The 20,950-nt window shown below is 38.7% G+C and overlaps 1 protein-coding gene across 6 annotated transcripts in view; it reads left to right on the top strand.

The window, feature by feature from the left end:
- Window positions 1-20,950, top strand: part of TEC (tec protein tyrosine kinase) — a 170,000-nt gene that overhangs the window by 25,370 nt on the left and 123,680 nt on the right. For 3 of the 6 annotated variants that reach the window (XM_059887759.1, XM_005207976.5, XM_059887761.1), the window contains exon 2: window positions 3,321-3,402. The exons of the other annotated variants lie outside the window; for them this stretch is intronic. In XM_059887759.1, the coding sequence (XP_059743742.1) occupies window positions 3,382-3,402 (21 nt within the window). In that variant the 5' untranslated portion in view covers window positions 3,321-3,381. The remainder of the gene's footprint in view (window positions 1-3,320; window positions 3,403-20,950) is intronic. 6 annotated transcript variants of the gene reach the window in all.

Raw genomic sequence — 20,950 nt, 5'->3', positions numbered from 1 at the left:
CGACTGGACTGAACTGAAAAGCTAATGATGTTGAGCATTTTTTCAAGTGTTTATTAGCCTTTTGACATCTTTGGGAAAATGTCTACTTAAGTCCTTTACCTGTTAATTAAAAAAAAATTATTCAGTTGTAAGTGTTATATTCTGGATACTAGACTCTTACTGGTGCCTCAGCTGGTAAAGAATCTACCTTCTATGCAGGAGACCTGGGTTCAATCCCTGGTTTGGGAAGATCCCCTGGAGAAGGGAATGGTTACCCACTCCAGTATTTGGCCTGGAGAATTCCATGGACTGTATAGTCCATGGGTCACAAAGAGTCAGACACGACTGAGTGACTTTCACTTCACTTCAGACTCTTATTGGGTATGTCATTTGTGAATTCTTTCTCTCATATGTGGGTTGTCTTTTCACTTCCTTTGTAGTGTCCCTAGACATACAGAAGTTTTTGAGTTGAAGTCCAGTTTCTCTCTTTCGTCACTTGTGCTCTTCTTGAAGTTGTGTTTAAAAAGCCATTGTGTGAACTAAAATCATGAAAACTTACTGCTATGTTTCCTTCTGAGAGTTTTTGTAATTTTAGTTTTTACATTGTCTTTGATCCATTTAGAAATCATTTTTGTTTGTGGTGTGAAGTAGGGATCCCAATTCACTTATATCCAGTTGTCTCAGAACCATTTGTTGGAAAGACTGCTCTTTCCTTGTGGAATAGTGTTGGCATGCTCATCAAAAATCAGTTAACCATAGATGTGTGGGGTTTCTTTCTGGACTCCCAGTTCTACACTGTTGATCTGTACATCTATCTTTATATAATATTACACTGTTTGGATTCCTGTAATATTGTAGTGAAAGTGAAAGTGTTAGTTGCTCAGTTGTGTCTGACTCTGCAACCGCACGGACTGTAGCCCACCAGTTTCTTCTGGCCATGGAATTCTCCAGGCAAGAGTACTGGAGTGGGTTGCCATTCCCTTTGAAATTGGGAATATGAGACCACCAGCCTTTTGTTTTTCAAGATTAAATGGCTATTTGGCATTACTGTGTGAGTTTTAGTATCAGCTTGTCCATTTTTGCAAAAAAAGAAAAAACAAAAAAGGCAATTGGAATTTTGATGCAGATTATGTTGAATCTGTAGAGCCATTTGATAATGAGTGCCATTTTAGCAATATTAAGAATTTCAATCCTTGAGCATGGACATCTTTCCCTTTATTTTGGTCTTCTTACATTTCTTTTAACAGCATTTTGTAGTTTCCAATGCATAAGCCTCACACATCTTTGGTTAAATTTTGTTCATGTTTCTTTTTTTTTTTTTTTTCTTTTTTGGTGGAGTCATATGGCTTGTGGATCTTAGGTTCCTGGCCAGGGATGGAACCTGGGCCCTTGGCAGAGAAAGCATGGAGTCCTAACCACTGGGCCTCAAGGAAATTCCCATGTTCATGTAGTTTTTAAAAATTTATTGAAGAATAATTGATTTACAATGTTGTGTTAATTTCTTCTGTACAGCAGAGTGATTCAGTTATGCATGCATATATATATATTCTTCTTCATATCCTTTCTATTGTGGCTTATTACAGGATATTGAATATAGTTCCTTGTGTTACACACTAGGACCTTGTTGTTTATCCATTCTATATATAGTAGTTTGCGTCTGCTAATCCCAAACTCCCGATCCATCCCTCCCTCCACACCACTCCCCTTTGTCTGTCCCAAGTCTGTTCTCTCTGTCTGTGCGTCTGTTTCTGTTTCACAGATAAGTTCACTTGTATCATGTGTTAGATTCCACATATAAGTGATAATCACATTATTTGTCTTTCTGACTTATTTTACTTAGTATGATAATCTCTAGGTCCGTCTCTGTTGCTCCATGTTGCTGCCGATGGCATCATTTCATTCTTTTTTTATGGCTGAGTAATGTACCACATCTCCTTTATCTGTTCATCTGTTGATGGGCATTTAGGTCATTTCCATGTCTTGGCTATTGTGAATAGTGCTGCTATTGTTTATGTGTTTTTATTGTAAGATGTCTCAATTTCTCTCTGAATGTATACAAGGTATAAATTGTAAATCAATACAAATAAAATTTTTAATGTAGTTCATCAGCTATATAATGTAGTCAGACTTTTACTATAAAAGTCTGAGAGTAAGGACACAAGATTTCTATTCTTAAAGGTATTAGTATTATATTAGTTACATTCTATTTTCTTTCTTTGTTTATAAAATGGTACTTGCACTTACTATGGGACTCTGGTGCATTTTAATTTCTTAGTGATAATAGTAGCACTACAAAAATTAAAATGGTAAGACTAAGAGCAAACACTTAACACTTAAGTGCATGTACTCTTCTGAGTGCTTTCTGTGTATTAACTCATTTAATGAAATTCTGAGTGGGGGTGCAGTTTTAAAAGCTAAGGGACTGTGAGTTTGTGTGTATGAAACTTTACATTTGAATGCCATTTTTAAAAACATAATTTTAATCTAGAGTTCTTAAAAATAGCTATAGTGAGTTGTTAGTTTTAAAAATTAAGATACTAATAATAGTATTAATGAACAAAGAGAGGGAAGTAGTATTTGTCAACTTAGCTTTTGTGTACTCTGAATTATTGGTAGAGAGGTTTGGACCCAATGATTCTAATTATTGGAGCACCCAGCTCTCATTTTCTGTAAACAAATAACTTGAATATGAATAAGCTGTAAACATCACAGTCCTCTGTATGGCACTTGAGAAGGATATTGGAGGAGAGGGCTCTTTAAAGCTTTAGACAGAAACTCTGCTGGAGTATAAGCTCGAAGAAGGTGGGGCCTGTGTTTTCCATTGCACTGTTGTAATCCTCTCACAGCATTAGATGTAAAGTGGATTTTAAACAAACTATTTGGTTGAAAAATTAATGAACAAATGAATACAAGGCTGAAAAAGAATCAGTTTGGATTTTGATTTCTTTTTGATAGTGGAAATACCATTCTCTCCTTTGGGAATATGTGTGTGTGTATTTGGGTAGAAATGGAAGAGAGAAAGGATTATTGAAATAGAATATGTTTAAATTAATGGAAGTTGTTTTTACTGTTTTTCTTCAAACTCACCTTGCATTTAGTGGGGCTGAGCCCTTGTTCAACCATCTTCCATGGGTGACAACTAACTCAGCCCTTACCCCAGCTCAGACATCATCTTCTCTGATTATCTTTCTACCTTCTACCTTTGGGCAGAGCTGAACCTTGTATCCATCTGTGATTTGGCACTTACCACATGGTTAATGACATTTTTACTTTCCGTTATATATGTCCTTTCTCCTACGTTGTGGATACCTTATTGGCTATGTCTTCTGCTTTATTCCCAGAACCTGATAGCGTATCTGGCACTTAGCAGATACTCAGTTAACAGTTGTTGAATATGAAGACATGTATCAGTTCAAAACAAAGGTATGGCAAAATGAACTGACTGTTGGCTATGTATAAGAAACTTTATGTGGATTTTTCTGATTTATACCTCATGTTACTCCATTAAGGTTGGTACCATTATCCTTATTATGAAGGTAAGGGAATAGTGTCAAAAGAGTTAAGTAACTTGTATGAAGTTATACAACTAATAAATGGCAAAGCTAAGATTTAGAGCCAGGTCAGTGAGACTTAAAAGTTCAGGCTCTTGTAGGCAAAATATTCTTGGACGTAAAGTGTAGCAATGTCTTCTTAGGTCAGTCTCCCAAGACAATAGAAATAGAAGCAAAAATAAATAAATGGGACCTAATCAAATGTATAACCTTTTGTGCAGCGAAAGAAACCATAAACAAAATGAAAAGACAGCCTATGGACTGGGAGAAAATATTTACAAACAATGCGAATGATAAGGGCTTAATTTCCAAAATATACGAACAGCCAAGGCAATTCAATAACAAAAAAACCAAACAACCCAGTCAAAAAATGGACAGAAGACGTAAATAGACATTTCTCCGGAGAAGACATACAGGTGGCCCAAGGCACATGAGAAGAGGCTTAATATCACTAATTATCTGGGAAATGCAAATCAAAACTACTTATCTCACAGTAGTCAGAATGTCCTAGGGAGGATGTGAAGAAAAGGGAAACCTCCTACACTGTTGGTGGGAGGGTAAATTGATGCAGCCCACATGGAAACTAGTATGGAGGTTTCTTAAAAAACTAAAAATAAAGTCACCATATGATCCGGCAATCCCACTACTGGGCATTTATCTGGAGAAAACTCTAGGACAAAGTATATGTGCATCCCAATGTTCATAGCAGCACTAGTTACAATAGCCAAGATGTGAAAGTAACATATATGCCCATTGACACATGAATGGATAAAGAAGAGGTGGGATGTATATACAATGGAATATTACTCAGCTGTAAAAAGAATGAAATAATGCCATTTGCAGCAACGTGGATGGACCTAGAGATTATCAAACTAAGTGAAGTAAGTCAGACAAAGACAAATATATGATATCACTTATATGTGGAATCTAAAATATGACACAAATGATCTTATTTACAAAACAGAAACAGGCTTCCAGATGTAGAAGACAAATTTATGATTACCAAAGGGGAAAGGAGGTGGGGGAGGGATAAATTAGGAGTTTGAAATTAGCAGATACAAACTATCAATACTATATATAAAATAGATAAAAACAAGGCCATACTATATAGTACAGGGAACTGTATGCAATATCTTATAACCTATAATGGAAAAGAATATGAAAAAAGACTACATATATGTATATGTATAACAGAATCACTTTCCTGTACACCTGAAACTAACACAGTCTATAAATCAATCATACTACAATAGAAAAAAAGTTAGGTTCTTTCTACTAAATCATTCTGCTTAAACCAGGAGTTCTAATGTAAGTAATTGGTGACATAAGATGACGGAGGGTGACATAGGGAAAGAAATCGTTAGGATAATGTATAAAGAACCATTGGTTATATCTTCTACAGCTCTGTCAGGGGACATATTAAAATTTTTAGAGTTAATATGTCAAAAGATATAGGCTTGCCTTCGAGATGGTTGAATTTCCTGTGTTTAATACAGTGGTATTAAACAGTGGCAGAGTTCCAAAGAATAGCAAGGAGAGATAAGAAAGCCTTCCTCAGCGATCATGCAAAGAAATAGAGGAAAACAACAGAATGGTAAAGACTAGAGATCTCTTCAAGAAAATTAGAGATACCAAGGGAACATTCCATGCAAAGATGGGCTCGATAAAGGACAGAAATGGTATGGACCTAACAGAAACAGAAGATATTAAGAAGAGATGGCAAGAATACACAGAAGAACTGTACAAAAAAGATCTTCATGAGCCAGATAATCATGATGGTATGGTCACTGACCTAGAGCCAGACATCCTGGAATGTGAAGTCAAGTGAGCCTTAGAAAGCATCACTACAAACAAAGCTAGTGGAGGTGATGGAATTCCAGTTGAGCTCTTTCAAATCCTGAAAGATGATGCTGTGAAAGTGCTGCACTCAATATGCCAGCAAATTTGGAAAACTCAGCAGTGGCCACAGGACTGGAAAAGGTCAGTTTTCATTCCAATCCCAAAGAAAGGCAATGCCAAAGAATGCTCAAACTACTGCATAATTGCACTCATCTCACACACTAGTAAAGTAATGCTCAAAATTCTCCAAGCCAGGCTTCAGCAATATGGGAACCGTGAACTTCATGATGTTCAAGCTGGTTTTAGAAAAGGCAGAAGAACCAGAGATCAAATTGCCAACATCTGCTGGATCATGGAAAAAGCAAGAGAGTTCCAGAAAAACATCTATTTCTGCTTTATTGACTATGCCAAAGCCTTTGACTGTGTGGATCACAATAAACTGTGGAAAATTCTGGGAGAGATGGGAATACCAGACTAACTGACTTGCCTCTTGAGAAACCTATATGCAGGTCAGGAAGCAACAGTTAGAACTGGACATGGAACAACAGACTGGTTCCAAATAGGAAAAGGAGTTCGTCAAGGCTGTATATTGTCACCCTGCTTATTTAACTTCTATGCAGAGTACATCATGAGAAATGCTGGACTGGAAGAAACACAAGCTGGAATCAAGATTGCTGGGAGAAATATCAATAACCTCAGATATGCAGATGACACCACCTTTATGGCAGAAAGTGAAGAGGAACTCAAAAGCCTCTTGATGAAAGTGAAAGAGGAGAGTGAAAAAGTTGGCTTAAAGCTCAACATTCAGAAAATGAAGATTGTGGCATCTGGTCCCATCACTTCATGGGAAATAGATGGGGAAACCGTGGAAACAGTGTCAGACTATATTGTTTTGGGCTCTAAAATCACTGCAGATGGTGATTTCAGCCATGAAATTAAAAGACGCTTACTCCTTGGAAGGAAAGTTATGACCAACCTACATAGCATATTGAAAAGCACAGACATTACTTTGCCAACAAAGGTCCGTCTAGTCAAGGCCATGGTTTTTCCAGTGGTCATGTATAGATGTGAGAGTTGGACTATGAAGAAAGCTGAGCACCGAAGAATTGATGCTTTTGAACTGTGGTGTTGGAGAAGACTCTTGAGAGTCTCTTGGACTGCAAGGAGATCCAACCAGTCCATCCTGAAGGATATCAGTCCTGGGTGTTCTTTGGTAGGACCAATGCTAAAACTGAAACTCCAATACTTTGGCCACCTCATGTGAAGAGTTGACTCATTGGAAAAGACTCTGATGCTGGGAGGGATTGGGGGCAGGAGGAAAAGGGGACAACAGAGGATGAGATGGCTGGATGGCATCACTGACTCGATGGACATGAGTCTAAGTGAACTCCGGGAGTTGGTGATAGACAGGGAGGCCTGGCATGCTGCGATTCATGGGGTCGCAAAGAGTCGGACATGACTGAGTGACTGAACTGAACTGAACTGAACTGAGTACAGTGGTAATATAGGGAACAAGTGGGTTTCCAAAATGTTGAGCTACATAGAATTTTAGGGCTGACAACATTAGAGTTCCTCAGCTTCAAGGCATTAATTTAGAGATAACGTCATAGGACATTAGAGTTTGTGAGTTTTGCTTTCAGTTGCATTGTCAACTGAGGGCAGAGAAGATTCTTCTACACCGTGAGGTTCACTTTTATATTGTAACAAGGGATTCAGAATAGTGGCGGACAAAGACCCGCCACATTGATGAGACAGAGCAGGAGAGCTGGGAGGAAACACCGTCATTTCCCAGCCTCAGAGATGGGTGAAACTTGGAGCTTTGAGCTGCTAACCCTGTCAGGAAAAAGAACCTCTTGCATAGGTCAGACTTAATCCTCCGGAACATCTCAGAGGACAGAAAGATCCTGTTAGTTTTTTGGTGATTTATGATTAAAAGACAAAGACCCTGATGATTTGCAATACAGTTAGATGTACTTTTGAAAAAGATTTTTCCTGCAAGTCTGTCCAGTGACAATAAGAGAAACTAAAAATGGTGAAGGATCTGAAGTAGATACTTCTGTTACTTTTGTGGTTTGGCTTCTGAGGTAAATACCACCAAGGCTTAAATAGAGTGAAATTGTTAAGCTATCAAGTACTTATTGAATACCTGTTGTATTTCAGGCAGAAGTACTGGTTGCTGGATCCTGCCAAATGTTATACTTTGTTTTGCTTGATTTTCTGTTAAGACAGAGTATTATTCAGGGTGGGAGAAATACTTGGTAATATGCTTCTGAGAATTGCTGTGGAATGGAATGGAGATTTATATATCTGTATAGGGTATGTATGTGCACATGGGCTCAATCGTGTCTGACTCTACGACCCCATGGACTGTAGCCTACCAGGCTCCTCTGTCCACGGGATTTCCCAGGTAAGAATACTGGAGTGGGCTGCCATTTCCTTCTCCAACATATATATACATACATACATAGATATCAACTAACTTATTCTGTTGTGGCTGCCTAAATAACAGAATTGCCTTTTTTTTTTTTTAATTTTGGCTGTGGTGTATGGGCCTCATTGTGATACACGGGCTCTTATTGCAGTACCCGGGCTCTCTCTAGTCGCAGTGCAAGGGCTGCTCGCCATGGTGCATGCGCTTCTCATGTTGTGCATGTGGGCTCAATAACGCAGGGGATCAGGGGCTGTGGAACGAGGGCTTTGTTGTCCCGTAGCATATGGGATCTTAGTTCCCTGACCAGGGATAGAACCTACATCCCCTGCATTGGAAGACAGATTCTTAACCACTGGACCACCAGGGAAGTCCCAGTATTGCTTGTTTATGTCAAGTTGATTTTTACAATTTCACACAGCACTGGGAAAAAAATTGGACATCAGTTTCTTTAATAGAATATAATTTTTCAAATGAAATTTTCAGTTGCACTGAAATATGCAACCGTCTGTTGGCTAAACATGATGTTAAGATTTAATGCTTGGCTGTCTCCCCAAAATGAGAAGTATCTAGCTTCAGAATCTTTGTATGGTTAGGGAATGCTTATGTGGGGGAAACTTTTATTTTGGAGAAAGTAGTTGAAAATAGTAGGATGATGATGAAGTGAAAGTTCTGTAACTACTAAATTTCAATTCAAGCTGTTGACAAATTCTGGAAGTTCCATGAAACCATTTCTAAATTCTTTAACACTCAGAATGGCCTTTTTCTTTCCAAAGATTTGTAGTATGTGTATTGAATAAATCTTGCCCCCCATGGAAATGTGTTTTTAATTCTGTAATTGAATTCAGACAGACATGTTACTCTAGTTAAATTTTATTTTAATTTCAGTCATATACTTGGAATGCATTTGGTCTGTAAAGTAAAGGATATATGTAGTTAAAAGAGTCATTCTTCTGTAACCAAGACTTCTGCTTTTCTCTTTAAGTTCTTTTCTTCACAACAAAACATGGCAAAAGTAAATCTCATGATGGAGAGCCAGTACATAACTTCTGAAAATGAGAGTGAACACATGCCATTTTAAACTTTTCTTTCTTGTTTATGATTCAGATAAAAATCAAGCAACTTGATAAGAACATTTTCATATCTGTTAATATGTGCAAGTGATTATACAGACCAGAATATTAACATCTATTAATACTTTTATTCATGTGTTGGTGTACATCTAGCTATCTGTCAGAATTCTGGAAGTTCCATGAAACCATTTCTCAATTCTTTAAGACCCAGAATGGCCTTGTTTCTTTCCAAATATTTGTAGTATGTGTATTGAATAAATCTTTCTCCCCCATGGAAAGATATTTTTAATTCTGTAATTTCATTAAATTACAGTTAATTTGATTGTAATTCTGTAATATCCTCATTGATGTGGTCTACCATATTTTGAAGAGGGGTAGTTGTTCTTCTTTAGTGATTACATGTTAGTGATTTTTAAGGTCTATTGGTGTTCCAAAACAGCTTTGTCCATGTCACTTGTATGGCCCTCAACAGACTGCATTGTAGCTCTTTGTTTTAAAATTGCTTTTCCCTATGCCTGCCTAGAGCAGAGTTCTTGTCTTGCTAACCTTTGTAACCTCTTCAGTGCCTCCTGCATAGTTCTCATACATCACGGCTTCGCAATAAATGCCAGAATGAATGATCATATATGAATGTCTGGAATTATTATTGTGGACAGATTATGTCATCAACTGAACATGGTGAAAAGATGGATGAGTGAAGAAGAGGAAACATTTAAGGGAAGGAAGAGGGTTGACAGGGATTAGAAATGAATGAAATGAGAATGAGATGATCAGGAATGATAAAGTACATTAATTATATGTCCTGGTTATGTATTGCTGTGTAACCAACCACCTTAAACTTACCAGCACACAATCACAACCACTTTATTACACTCATGGATTCTGTAGGCTAAATATTGGACTAGGGCACAGTGGGAATGTCTACTCCACAATATCTGATGCTTGTAAAACTTGGTATCTGGGAGCAACTTGGACAGCTCAGAGCTGGAATCATCTGAGGGTTTTTTCACTCATCTGTCTCAGGCGTCTGGGCTGGGATGATTTGAAGCCTGGGCTCAGCAGAAATTCTCCACTGGAACACCCTGTATGTGACTTCTCTATTTGGCAGGAGCTTCTCTCATTATGGTAGCTAGGTTCCAAGTAAGACTGTCCCAAGTATGAGAAGTCTGAAAAAACAAGACAGAAGCTACTTGGCCTTTTCTGGCCTAGCCTCACAGATTACCCAGTATCCCTTCCACTGTACTCTATTAGTTGAAGGAATCAAAATCCCACTCAAATTCCATGGGAGGAGTGTAAGTCAATTTGCATCTGTTTTTAAAAACAGCTGTATTACATGTCATAAGTGGTTCAGACAATGGCAGTGATGGGTAGAGCCAAAAACAGGGAAGTACATTATCAATTTACTTCATTAGGGAGAGTGTGTGTGAGAAAGGTCCAGTTCCATTCTTTTGTGTATAGCTATCCAGTTTTCCCAACACCATTTATTTATTTGTATTCTTTTCTTTTTGGAAAAATTATTTCATGTATTTATTTTTGGCTGTGCTGGCTCTTTGTTACTCCATGGGCTTTTCTCTAGTTGTGGGGAATGGAGACTACTCTCTCATTACAGTGTGTGGGCTTCTCATTATGGTGACTCCTCCTATTGCTGAGCACAGGCTTTAGGGTGCCCGACTTTAGTAGTTGCGGCACGTGGGCTCAGTAGTTACAGCTCCTGGGCTCTAGAGCACAGGCTCAATAGCTGTGGTGCATGGGCTTAGTTGCTCCACATGCCATGAGGGATCTTCTCAGATCAGAGATTGAACTCTTGTCTCCTGCATTGGCAGGTGGATTCTTTACCACTGAGCCTCGGGGAATCTCCCCTACACCACGTACTGAAGAGATTGTCTTTTCTTCCATTGTATATGCTTGCCTCTTTTGCTGTAGCTTGACTGTGTGAGTGTAGGTTTATTAGGGGGCTCTCTAGTGTGTTCCACTGATCTGTGTGTCTTTTTGTGTCAGTGCCATACAGTTTTGATTACAGCACTGTAAGTTTGTAGTATAGTTTGAAATCAGGGAGTGTTATACCCCAGCTTTGTTCTCTCTTAAAATTGTTTTGTCTATTTGCGGTCATTTGTGGTTCCAAACTTTCCAGCTGGTGCTAGTGGCAAAGAACCTGCTTGCCAGTGCAGGAGATGTAAGAGACTCGAGTTTGATCCCTCAGTTGGGAAGATCCTATGAAGGAAGAAATGGCAATTTACTCCAGTATTCTTGCCTAGGGAATCCCATGGGCAGAGGAGCCTGGTGGACAGAGGAGCACGGGGTCGCAAAGAATTGTACTGAAGTGACTTAGCATGCATGTGATTGCAAACAAATTCAGGATTATTTGTTGTAGTTCTATGAAAAATGACATTGGTATTTTGATATGGATTACATTGAATCTCTGTAGGTTGCTTTGGGTAGCACATCTAAATGATATTGATTCTTCCAATCTATGAGCATGGTATATCTTTCCATTTATTTGTCTTGTTTTCAGTTTCTTTTCTCAGTGTCTTCGGAGTTTTCAGAGTATAGGTCTCTCATCTCATCAGTTAAATTTATTCCAGTTGTAAAGGGCATTGTTTGCTTTATTTCTCTTTCTGATAGTTTGTTATTAGTATACAGAAATGCAGCAGATTTATGTATATTGCTTTTCTTATACCATACTAAAAAATAAACTCAAAGTGGATTAAAGACTTGAATATAAGAGCTGGAACCACAAAACTAGAACACATGGGCAGTAATCTTTTTTTATATCGATCTTAGTAATATTTTTTTAATATGCTGCTAGGGCCACAAAAGCAAAAATAAACAAATGGGACTACCTCAAACTAAGCCTTTGATGAAGTCAACAAAACAAAAAGAGAACCCACTGAATGGGAGAAGATATTTATAAATATATATTTGATAAGGGGTTGATATCCAAAGAACTCCTACAACTCAGTATCAAAAAACAAACAAAAGCCCCAATTAAAATATGGGCAGAGGACCTGAATAGACATTTCCCCAAAGAAGATAAACAAGGCATAGGAAAAGTTGCTCCAGTATCACTCACCACCAGGGACATGCAAATCAAAACCACTATGAGGTATCACCTTACACCTGTTAGAACGGCTCTTAGCAAAAAGAAGAAACAACAAATGTTGAGGAAAGGGAACCCCTGTGCTGTGTTGGTGGGAATGTAAATCAGTGCAGCTACTATAGAAAACTGTATGGAGTTTCCTTAAAGAGTTAAAAAATAGAGCTACCAAATGATCCAGCAGTTCCACTTCTGGGTCTTTATCTGAAGAAAACAAAAACAATAACTCAAAAAGACATATACCTGTAAGTCTTCATTGAAGCATTATTTATGAATAGCTAGTGTTCATTGATAGATGAATGGATAAAGAAGATGTGGTATATATACACAGTGGAATACTGCTGCTGCTGCTGCTGCTAAGTCGCTTCAGTCGTGTCCGACTCTGTGCGACCCCATAGACAGCAACCCACCAGGCTCCCCCGTCCCTGGGATTCTCCAGGCAAGAACACTGGAGTGGGTTGCCATTTCCTTCTCCAATGCATGAAAGTGAAAAGTGAGAGTGAAGTCACCCAGTCGTGCTCGACTCTTAGCGACCCCATGGACTGCAGCCTACCAGACTCCTCTGCCCATGGGATTTTCCAGGCAAGAGTACTGGAGTGGGGTGCCATACTACTTGGCTATAAAAAAGAATGAAATCTTGCCATTTGCAGCAACATGGATGGACCTGGTTACCTTCCAGGTCTAAGTGAAATAAATCGGACAGAGAAAAACACATACTATGACTTTACTTTTATTTGGAATCTAAAAAACAAAACAAATGAACAAAGAAAAGCAAAATGGAAACAGACTCTGATACAGAAAACAAACTGGTGGTTGCCAGAGGGGAGGCGGATGGAAGGATGAGTGAAGGGATGAAGAGGGTCAGTCTTCTGACTATAAAACAAATAAGACATGGGAAAGTAACATACAGCATAAGGAATACAGTCAGTAATACTGTAATAAGTTTGTGTGCTGACAGATAATAACTAGACTTTTATGGCGATCATGTCATAGTGTATAAAAATATTGAATCACTGGTGTATACCCGAAACTAATATAATTGGAGAAGGAAATGGCAACCCACTCCAGTACTCTTGTGTATTAATTATAATCCCATAAGCAAAAGTCAGTGGACATTTTCCTCAGTAATTAGATCATGGCTTATATTCATGATACTTTTTGAATGTAGTTTACAGTATTTAATTGTTGCAAGTGATGTGTAAGAATGTTTCTCCTTCAATAAAAAAATGAAAAAAGAATGTTTTCTATGGAATTGGTATTCTTAGATGTTTAATTTTATCCTTTTTAGAGATCAGGTATATAACAGCTGGCATTTCACTTTGGGAAATTCATCTTTAACTGAGCTCCACAAGCCTTAGAATTAAGGGTAAATAATTCTCTGGTCAAATTTGCCTCCTTATCTTAGGGTGCTCTGTAGTTTCAATTGTGATGCTCACCTTTGGTAAACTTTCTAATGATTCTTTTTAAAAAGGCTACAATTCAGATATACTCACTTTATCTGACTGTCCACTGTGCTTTGGTGCTTTGTTAATGTGTATAGAATTTTCTTTTTATTGTGCTTTAGGCTTGAAAAGCTAACTTCTGCTTTCATGAAGTTTGAACAGGGGAAAGGACAGGAAATAGAAGAAGAGGAGTTATAACAAGGACAAATGTTACGTAGACTGTGGTTTTATTTTTGGCCCTGGAAACCACATACTCCTGTTTGTCGGGGAAGAAATGGTATCACATTACATTATCATGAGGCTTTGCTGACTCAATGAATCATTGGGATCATTGGAAGAGCTTCTGTGATGAGCTGGATAGCGTGGTAATAATATCCTCGAAGGAGAGCCCGCCCACCTTTTTCCACTTTTATTTGACTGTCTTTCCCCCCACCCCCTTCTCTTCCTTTTTTCATCTTTTTATGTACTCTTTCTTACCAGTTGCAAAGGGTTGGATGACAGGGACATGGAAAACCATGCTGTTCCTTTAAATAAATTTCAAAAAGTTTTTATTATGACAAATTTCAAATGCAGACAAAAATAAACTGTAATGAACTCCTGTGTGCCTCACTCAGCTTCTACAGTTATCAGCTCATGAACAGTTTTATTTTGTCTACACCCCCATATCCCCTTTACCAGATTATGAAGCAAATCACATACAGTATTTTGTCTGCAAAATTTCAGTATGTATCTCTAAAAGACAACTCTTAAAAATAGAATCACAGTAGCATCATCTCACCAAAAAAATTCCAAAACGACCTAGTACTATTTTGTTATCATCAAATAAATCTTACCACAAACTATATATCACCAATATATAGTTAGTGGTCAAGTTGTTAAGAGTTGTCTCACACATTTAAGAGATATCTCTTAAGACTGTTAAAAAGGCTTTTGACTCCTTCTCAGTCTCAGTGTTTTTGTTCTTGCAATTTTTTGTTAAGCTTACTTTCCTGTAAAAACAACTGAATGCAATAATGACTTGAGTTCTTTATTCCTATTTTGAAAACAATAGGAAAATAATATGTTGGCATTGATGAATGTTTCAAATTAAAAACAATCTAGATTAATGTAGTCAAGGAACATATTTTGGTATAAATTATTTTATATATAATTTTCAAATTACTTTCATGTTTTCTCCTAGTAAAAGTTGCTGAAAATCACTTGACCTACTTGAGAAATTTGTTATTCATGCCTTGTTTTCACTGGTTATTGTTTCCTTATGAATTTGCAAGAAGCAGAAAGAGAAATATTTTTTGTGTATCAGAAATTCCCTCATGTGAGGAGAACTAGTGCCAGAGTATTGTCACTTAAAGTGAATCCACTTACATTTCATAGTAAGTAGTAAACAAACAAAAAACCCACTATGATTCAGACTTTATCATGAAAAATAAAGTGAATATATGTTTTTTTATCTCATATATGGTACCGTTTAGATTATAATTTTTAACGTTTGAACAAATAGGGAATCAACTATTAGTTTTCTTGAAATTATTTTTCTGATGAAAATGCATGATAAAGATTTTTGACTTCCTTCCCTTTACATTTGCATCTGTCAGCACAGATCTAAAGAAGGCCCTTTTTTGGGAAAGCATTAGCAAGCTTTATCAGGTTTTGCAAGGGTGTATCCCGAGGTAGATTAAAGGTTAAGTCACGATAACAAAGAAACCATCATATGGCATTTCTAAGATCTGACAGAAGTGTGTTAATCCCTCACAAAGAAGGGTAGCACAAGTCTAGGCTGATTGAGCAGCTCTGATCCATGAAGTTATTCAAGGACTAGGTTCCTTCTTCTTCCCCTCTACTCCCTACGGTCATGTGTTGAACGCATAAAGTTGTGTCTGCCGTGTCTACTTTCCAACTGTTAAGAAGGTGGACAGTGCTCTAAATCTGGGGAGAGTGACCTGTCTTTAAGTTGAAGCTGGTCCACATATCATGTCTGCACACATCCCTTTGGCTTTCAGTTAGATGGCCACAGCTTGCTGCCAAGGCTGGGAAGTATTATCTCTAGCCCATACATCCGGAAAGAAGGGAAGGATGAGTAGGGCATGGGGTTACAAGTGGGGAAGGGAGCAAAAAGCAGTCTGACGCAGTGTATTTTAGTATTTTAAGTGTAACTCATTAAAAAAAATTTTTTTTTAATTGAACGATAATTGCTTTACAGAATTTTGTGATTTTCTGTTGTACATCAACAAGAATCAGCCTTAGGTATACCCATATCCCCTCTCTCCTGGGCCTCCCTCCCATCTCCCTCTCCATCCCACCCTTCCACTTGTCCCCGAGCCCCTGTTTGAGTTCAGTCATAGAGTAGATTCTCATTGGCTGTCTATTTTACATATGGTCTTGTGAATTACATGTTACTCTTTCCATACATCTCCCCTTCTCCCTCCTCTCCTCCCACCGCCCATAGGTCTGTTCTCTATGTCTGTTTCTCCACTGCTGCCCTGAAAATAAATTCATCAGTACCATTTCTTCAGATTCCATATATATGTCTCAGTATATGATATTTATATATCACTTCAGTATTCTTGCCTTGAGAACCCCATGAACAGTATGAAAAGGCAAAATGATAGGATACTGAAAGAGGAACTCCCCAGGTCAGAAGGGGCCCAATATGCTACTGGAGATCAGTGGAGAAATAACTCCAGAAAGAATGAAGGGATGGAGCCAAAGCAAAAAGAATACCCAGCTGTGGATGTGACTGGTGATAGAAGCAAGGTCCGATGCTGTAAAGAGCAATATTGCGTAGGAACCTGGAATGTCAGGTCCATGAATCAAGGCAAATTGGAAATGGTCAAACAAGAGATGGCAAGAGTGAATGTAGACATTCTAGGAATCAGTGAACTGAAATGGACTGGAATGGGTGAATTTAACTCAGATGACCATTATATCTACTACTGCGGGCAGGAATCCCTCAGAAGAAATGGAGTGGCCATCATGGTCAACAAAACAGTCTGAAATGCAGTACTTGGATGCAACCTCAAAAATGACAGAATGATCTCTCTATGCCCCAACCAGTAATGCTGAAGAAGCTGAAGTTGAACGATTCTATGAAGACCTCCAAGACTTTTAGAACTAACACCAAAAAAGATGTCCTTTTCATTATAGGGGACTGGAATGCAAAAGTAGGAAGTCAAGAAACACCTGGAGTAACAGGCAAATTTGGCCTTGGAATACGGAATGAAGCAGGGCAAAGGCTAATAGAGTTTTGCCAAGAAAATGCACTGGTCATAGCAAACACCCTCTTCCAACAACACAAGAGAAGACTCTACACATGGACATCACCAGATGGTCAACACCGAAATCAGATTGATTATATTCTTTGCAGCCAAAGATGGAGAAGCTCTATACAGTCAACAAAAACAAGACCAAGAGCTGACTGTGGCTCAGATTATGAATTCCTTATTGCCAAATTCAGACTGAAATTGAAGAAAGTAGGGAAAACCACTAGACCATTCAGGTATGACCTAAATCAAATCCCTTATGATTTTACAGTGGAAGTGAGAAATAGATTTAAGGGCCTAGATCTGATAGATAGAGTGCCTGATGAACTATGGACTGAGGTTTGTGACATTGTACAGGAGACAGGGATCAAGACCATCCCCACGGAAAAGAAATGCAAAAAAGCAAAATGGCTGTCTGGGGAGGCCTTACAAATAGCTCTGAAAAGAAGAGAAGCGAAAAGCAAAGGAGAAAAGGAAAGATATAAGCATCTGAATGCAGAGTTCCAAAGAATAGCAAGAAGAGATAAGAAAGCTTCCTCAGCGATCAATGCAAAGAAATAGAGGAAAACAACAGAATGGGAAAGACTAGAGATCTCTTCAAGAAAATCAGAGATACCAAGGGAACATTTCATGCAAAGATGGGCTTGATAAAGGACAGAAATGGTATGGGCCTAACAGAAGCAGAAGATATTAAGAAGAGGTGGCAAGAATACACAGAAGAACTGTACAAAAAAGATCTTCACGACCCAGATAATCACGATGGTGTGATCCCTGACCTAGAGCCAGACATCCTGGAATGTGAAGTCAAGTGAGCCTTAGAAAGCATCACTATGAACAAAGCTAGTGGAGGTGATGGAATTCCAGTTGAGCTATTTCAAATCCTGAAAGATGATGCTGTGAAAATGGGGTACTCAATATGCCAGCAAATTTGGAAAACTCAGCAGTGGCCACAGGACTGGAAAAGGTCAGTTTTCATTCCAATCCCAAAGAAAGGCAATGCCAAAGAATGCTCAAACTACCGCACAATTGCACTCATCTCACATGCTAGTAAAGTAATGCTCAAAATTCTCCAAGCCAGGCTTCAGCAATACGTGAACCGTGAACTTCCTGATGTTCAAGCTGTTTTAGAAAAGGCAGAGAAACCAGAGATCAAATTGCCAACATCTGCTGGATCATGGAAAAAGCAAGAGAGTTCCAGAAAAACATCTATTTCTGTTTTATTGACTATGCCAAAGCCTTTGTGTGGATCACAATAAACTGTGGAAAATTCTGAAAGAGATGGGAATACCAGACCACCTGATCTGCCTCTTGAGAAATCTGTATGCAGGTCAGGAAGCAACAGTTAGAACTGGACATGGAACAACAGACTGGTTCCAAATAGGAAAAGGAGTTCGTCAAGGCTGTATATTGTCACCCTGCTTATTTAACTTATATGCAGAGTACATCATGAGAAATGCTGGACTGGAAGAAACACAAGCTGGAATCAAGATTGCTGGGAGAAATATCAATAACCTCACATATGCAGATGACACTACCCTTATGGCAGAAAGTGAAGAGCCTCTTGATGAAAGTGAAAGTGGAGAGTGAAAAAGTTGGCTTGAAGCTCAACATTCAGAAAACGAAAATCATGGCATCCAGTCCCATCACTTCATAGGAAATAGATGGGGAAACAGTGGAAACAGTGTCAGACTTTATTTTTCTGGGCTCCAAAATCACTACAGATGGTGACTTCAGCCATGAAATTAAAAGACGCTTACTCCTTGGAAGGAAAGTTATGACCAAACTAGATAGCATATTCAAAAGCAGAGACATTACTTTGCCAACAAAGGTCTGTCTAGTCAAGGCTATGGTTTTTCCAGTGGTCATGTATGGACGTGAGAGTTGGACTGTGAAGAAAGCTGAGCGCCCAAGAATTGATGCTTTTGAACTGTGGTGTTGGAGAAGACTCTTGAGAGTCCCTTGGACTGCAAGGAAATCCAACCAGTCCATCCTAAAGCAGATCAGCCCTGGGATTTCTTTGGAGGGAATGATGCTGAAGCTGAAACTGCAGTACTTTGGCCACCTAATGCAGAGTTGACTCATTGGAAAAGACTCTGATACTGGGAGGGATTGGGGGCAGGAGGAGAAGGGGACGACAGAGGATGAAATGGCTGGATGGCATCACTGACTCGATGGACATGAGTCTGAGTGAATTCCAGGAGTTGGTGATGGACAGGGAGGCCTGGCGTGCTGTGATTCATGGGGTCGCGAAGAGTCGGACATGACTGAGCGATTGAGCTGAACTGAACTGATATGATATTTATATTTCCCTTTCTAAAGTGTAAGTCATTTTTGATACTTGTGTTATTTTATTGTTTTTTTTTCAGTGCATTTAATTAGTTAATCTTTATTGGGGTATAGTTACTTAACAATGTTGCAAGTTTTTTTTTTATTTTTACCAGCTAACTGCAAGATCCTTATTTGCCAGTGGCATTGAGTGTGATGGGAGCAGTTCTTTAACATTATTTTCATTGACTTTTTGAAAACCCTCGTCTTTTGAACATTTGATGTTGTTGACTGTTGCATTCCCTCATTCAGTGAGTGAAACAGACCCACAAAGAAGCAGAACCTAGTAATGTGGAAGGAATATTTGGAGCCTATGTGGTCAGTTGATCAATGAGTAGTTTCTATGTTAAGACAACTTTTGATTCTCTCTAGAATACTTAACTCTGAATCTCCTGTAGTGTAAGTATATGTGATGATGCGTTGAGGTATTGCAAGCAGATAGGGTGGGGCTCCTCAGAGGAAGAGAACCCAGCCTCCTAGGCCTAAGTCATTTTGTGATCTAGCCTGGCCACAGTGCTTGCTCTTGAAGAAGAATAGGTCTCAATGGTTAATGATTTTATAGGAGCAAAAGAAGGTAAAACTGAACAGATATAATCAGGCCAGAGAGGTAACTTAACCATAATATATCAGTTGTACCATTTCAAAGGTCAGGATTAGCCTGAAGCACATTCTTGAGCTGTTTTGCGGAATGCAAACCCCTCTCGAGGGCACAATTTCCAGATCCATTGGAACCTAAGGAATGATGATGGTGACCTTTGCTGACCCTCCCAACTTCCATCAACTTGTGCTGGACTCTGTCAACCTTTCCCCAGTTCTATGCTGACTTCTCTTTGCTCCAGCCCCAGTCTTGCTGTTTGGGGAGATAATGCTCTGGGAAGTGTCCTTGTTGTCCTCCTTACTTGCTGCAAGTAATAAATCCTTCCTTCTGCTCTTCTCTTTGAGTCTGTCTTTTGGCTCGATACCTGCCAAGAGGTGAAACCAATTTCCTTGTAATAGTATTGCTCATGGTTTCTTTTGTCAGAACTTTTTTCTCCATCCACTGTTCTTTTTATCTCTTTTTTTTTCTCTTCATTTTTATTAGCCAGGAGACCCTCAGCCACAATCATAGCCAAAGACCACAGCGGGGTCCTTCGTTGTGAACCCCAAACCTGTTGTCTTAAAGAGTATATGTTAAATTATTGCATTTACGTGTATTATATGGACAGTAAGAAACCACTCTCTGTAGTGTAGTACTGCACAGTCCGCCCCCAGTCCAACATCTTGGTCACCCACCATGTGGCTGGACAGGCACTACCTACCCAGGAGAGATAAGTCAGCTGACTTCTGTAACTTTTGCCTTTTGACCTTTTGAGTCTAATCTAGACCTAGTTTCAGTAGATCAACAAACTACTCAAAACTTTGTGGCCTGTTACTGAGCAACTAGCTGAAAGGAGACACAGTCAAGACTTTAAGAAAATACAGTTTATCCCTGGGTGCCTTGTTTAGTAGGTAAGGAAGACTTGCAGGCTAAACTTTTACTCTTATCTGAGAGCTAAAAAAGTGCCTGATCCTGGAATAGCACCAATTCATGATGTTAAATGGGGAGCCTAGAATGTACCCTTTATTCTGATTAAAGTCAGCCGAGCATTTCCCTCCTTTTTGCTTGTGTTTCTGCTGTTCGGTTCCCTTTTTACAAAAGAAAATTGGGGCTTAAGCTGGGGTTTACATTGTAGAAGAGAGCAGAATAAGGTTTGTTACTATATAGTACCTACCCATTTTAGATACTTTTGAATTGAAATATAACCCACAGAAACTGTTGGCAGACATACACCATTTGATTTCTCAGATAATTGTCAGTCTGATGTTTATTCATGCTATATTTCTTAACATTACAAACAGGCTGAAACTTTGTGGTAAACCTATGATGTAATGTGTAATAGCCACTGTGTTCTGATGTAAAATTCTGAAATTGAGAGCTTT

This window comes from Bos taurus, chromosome 6, assembly GCF_002263795.3.
Source record: "Bos taurus isolate L1 Dominette 01449 registration number 42190680 breed Hereford chromosome 6, ARS-UCD2.0, whole genome shotgun sequence".
Classification (NCBI taxonomy): domain Eukaryota; kingdom Metazoa; phylum Chordata; class Mammalia; order Artiodactyla; family Bovidae; genus Bos; species Bos taurus.
This window is presented reverse-complemented; position numbering and strand designations above follow the sequence as displayed.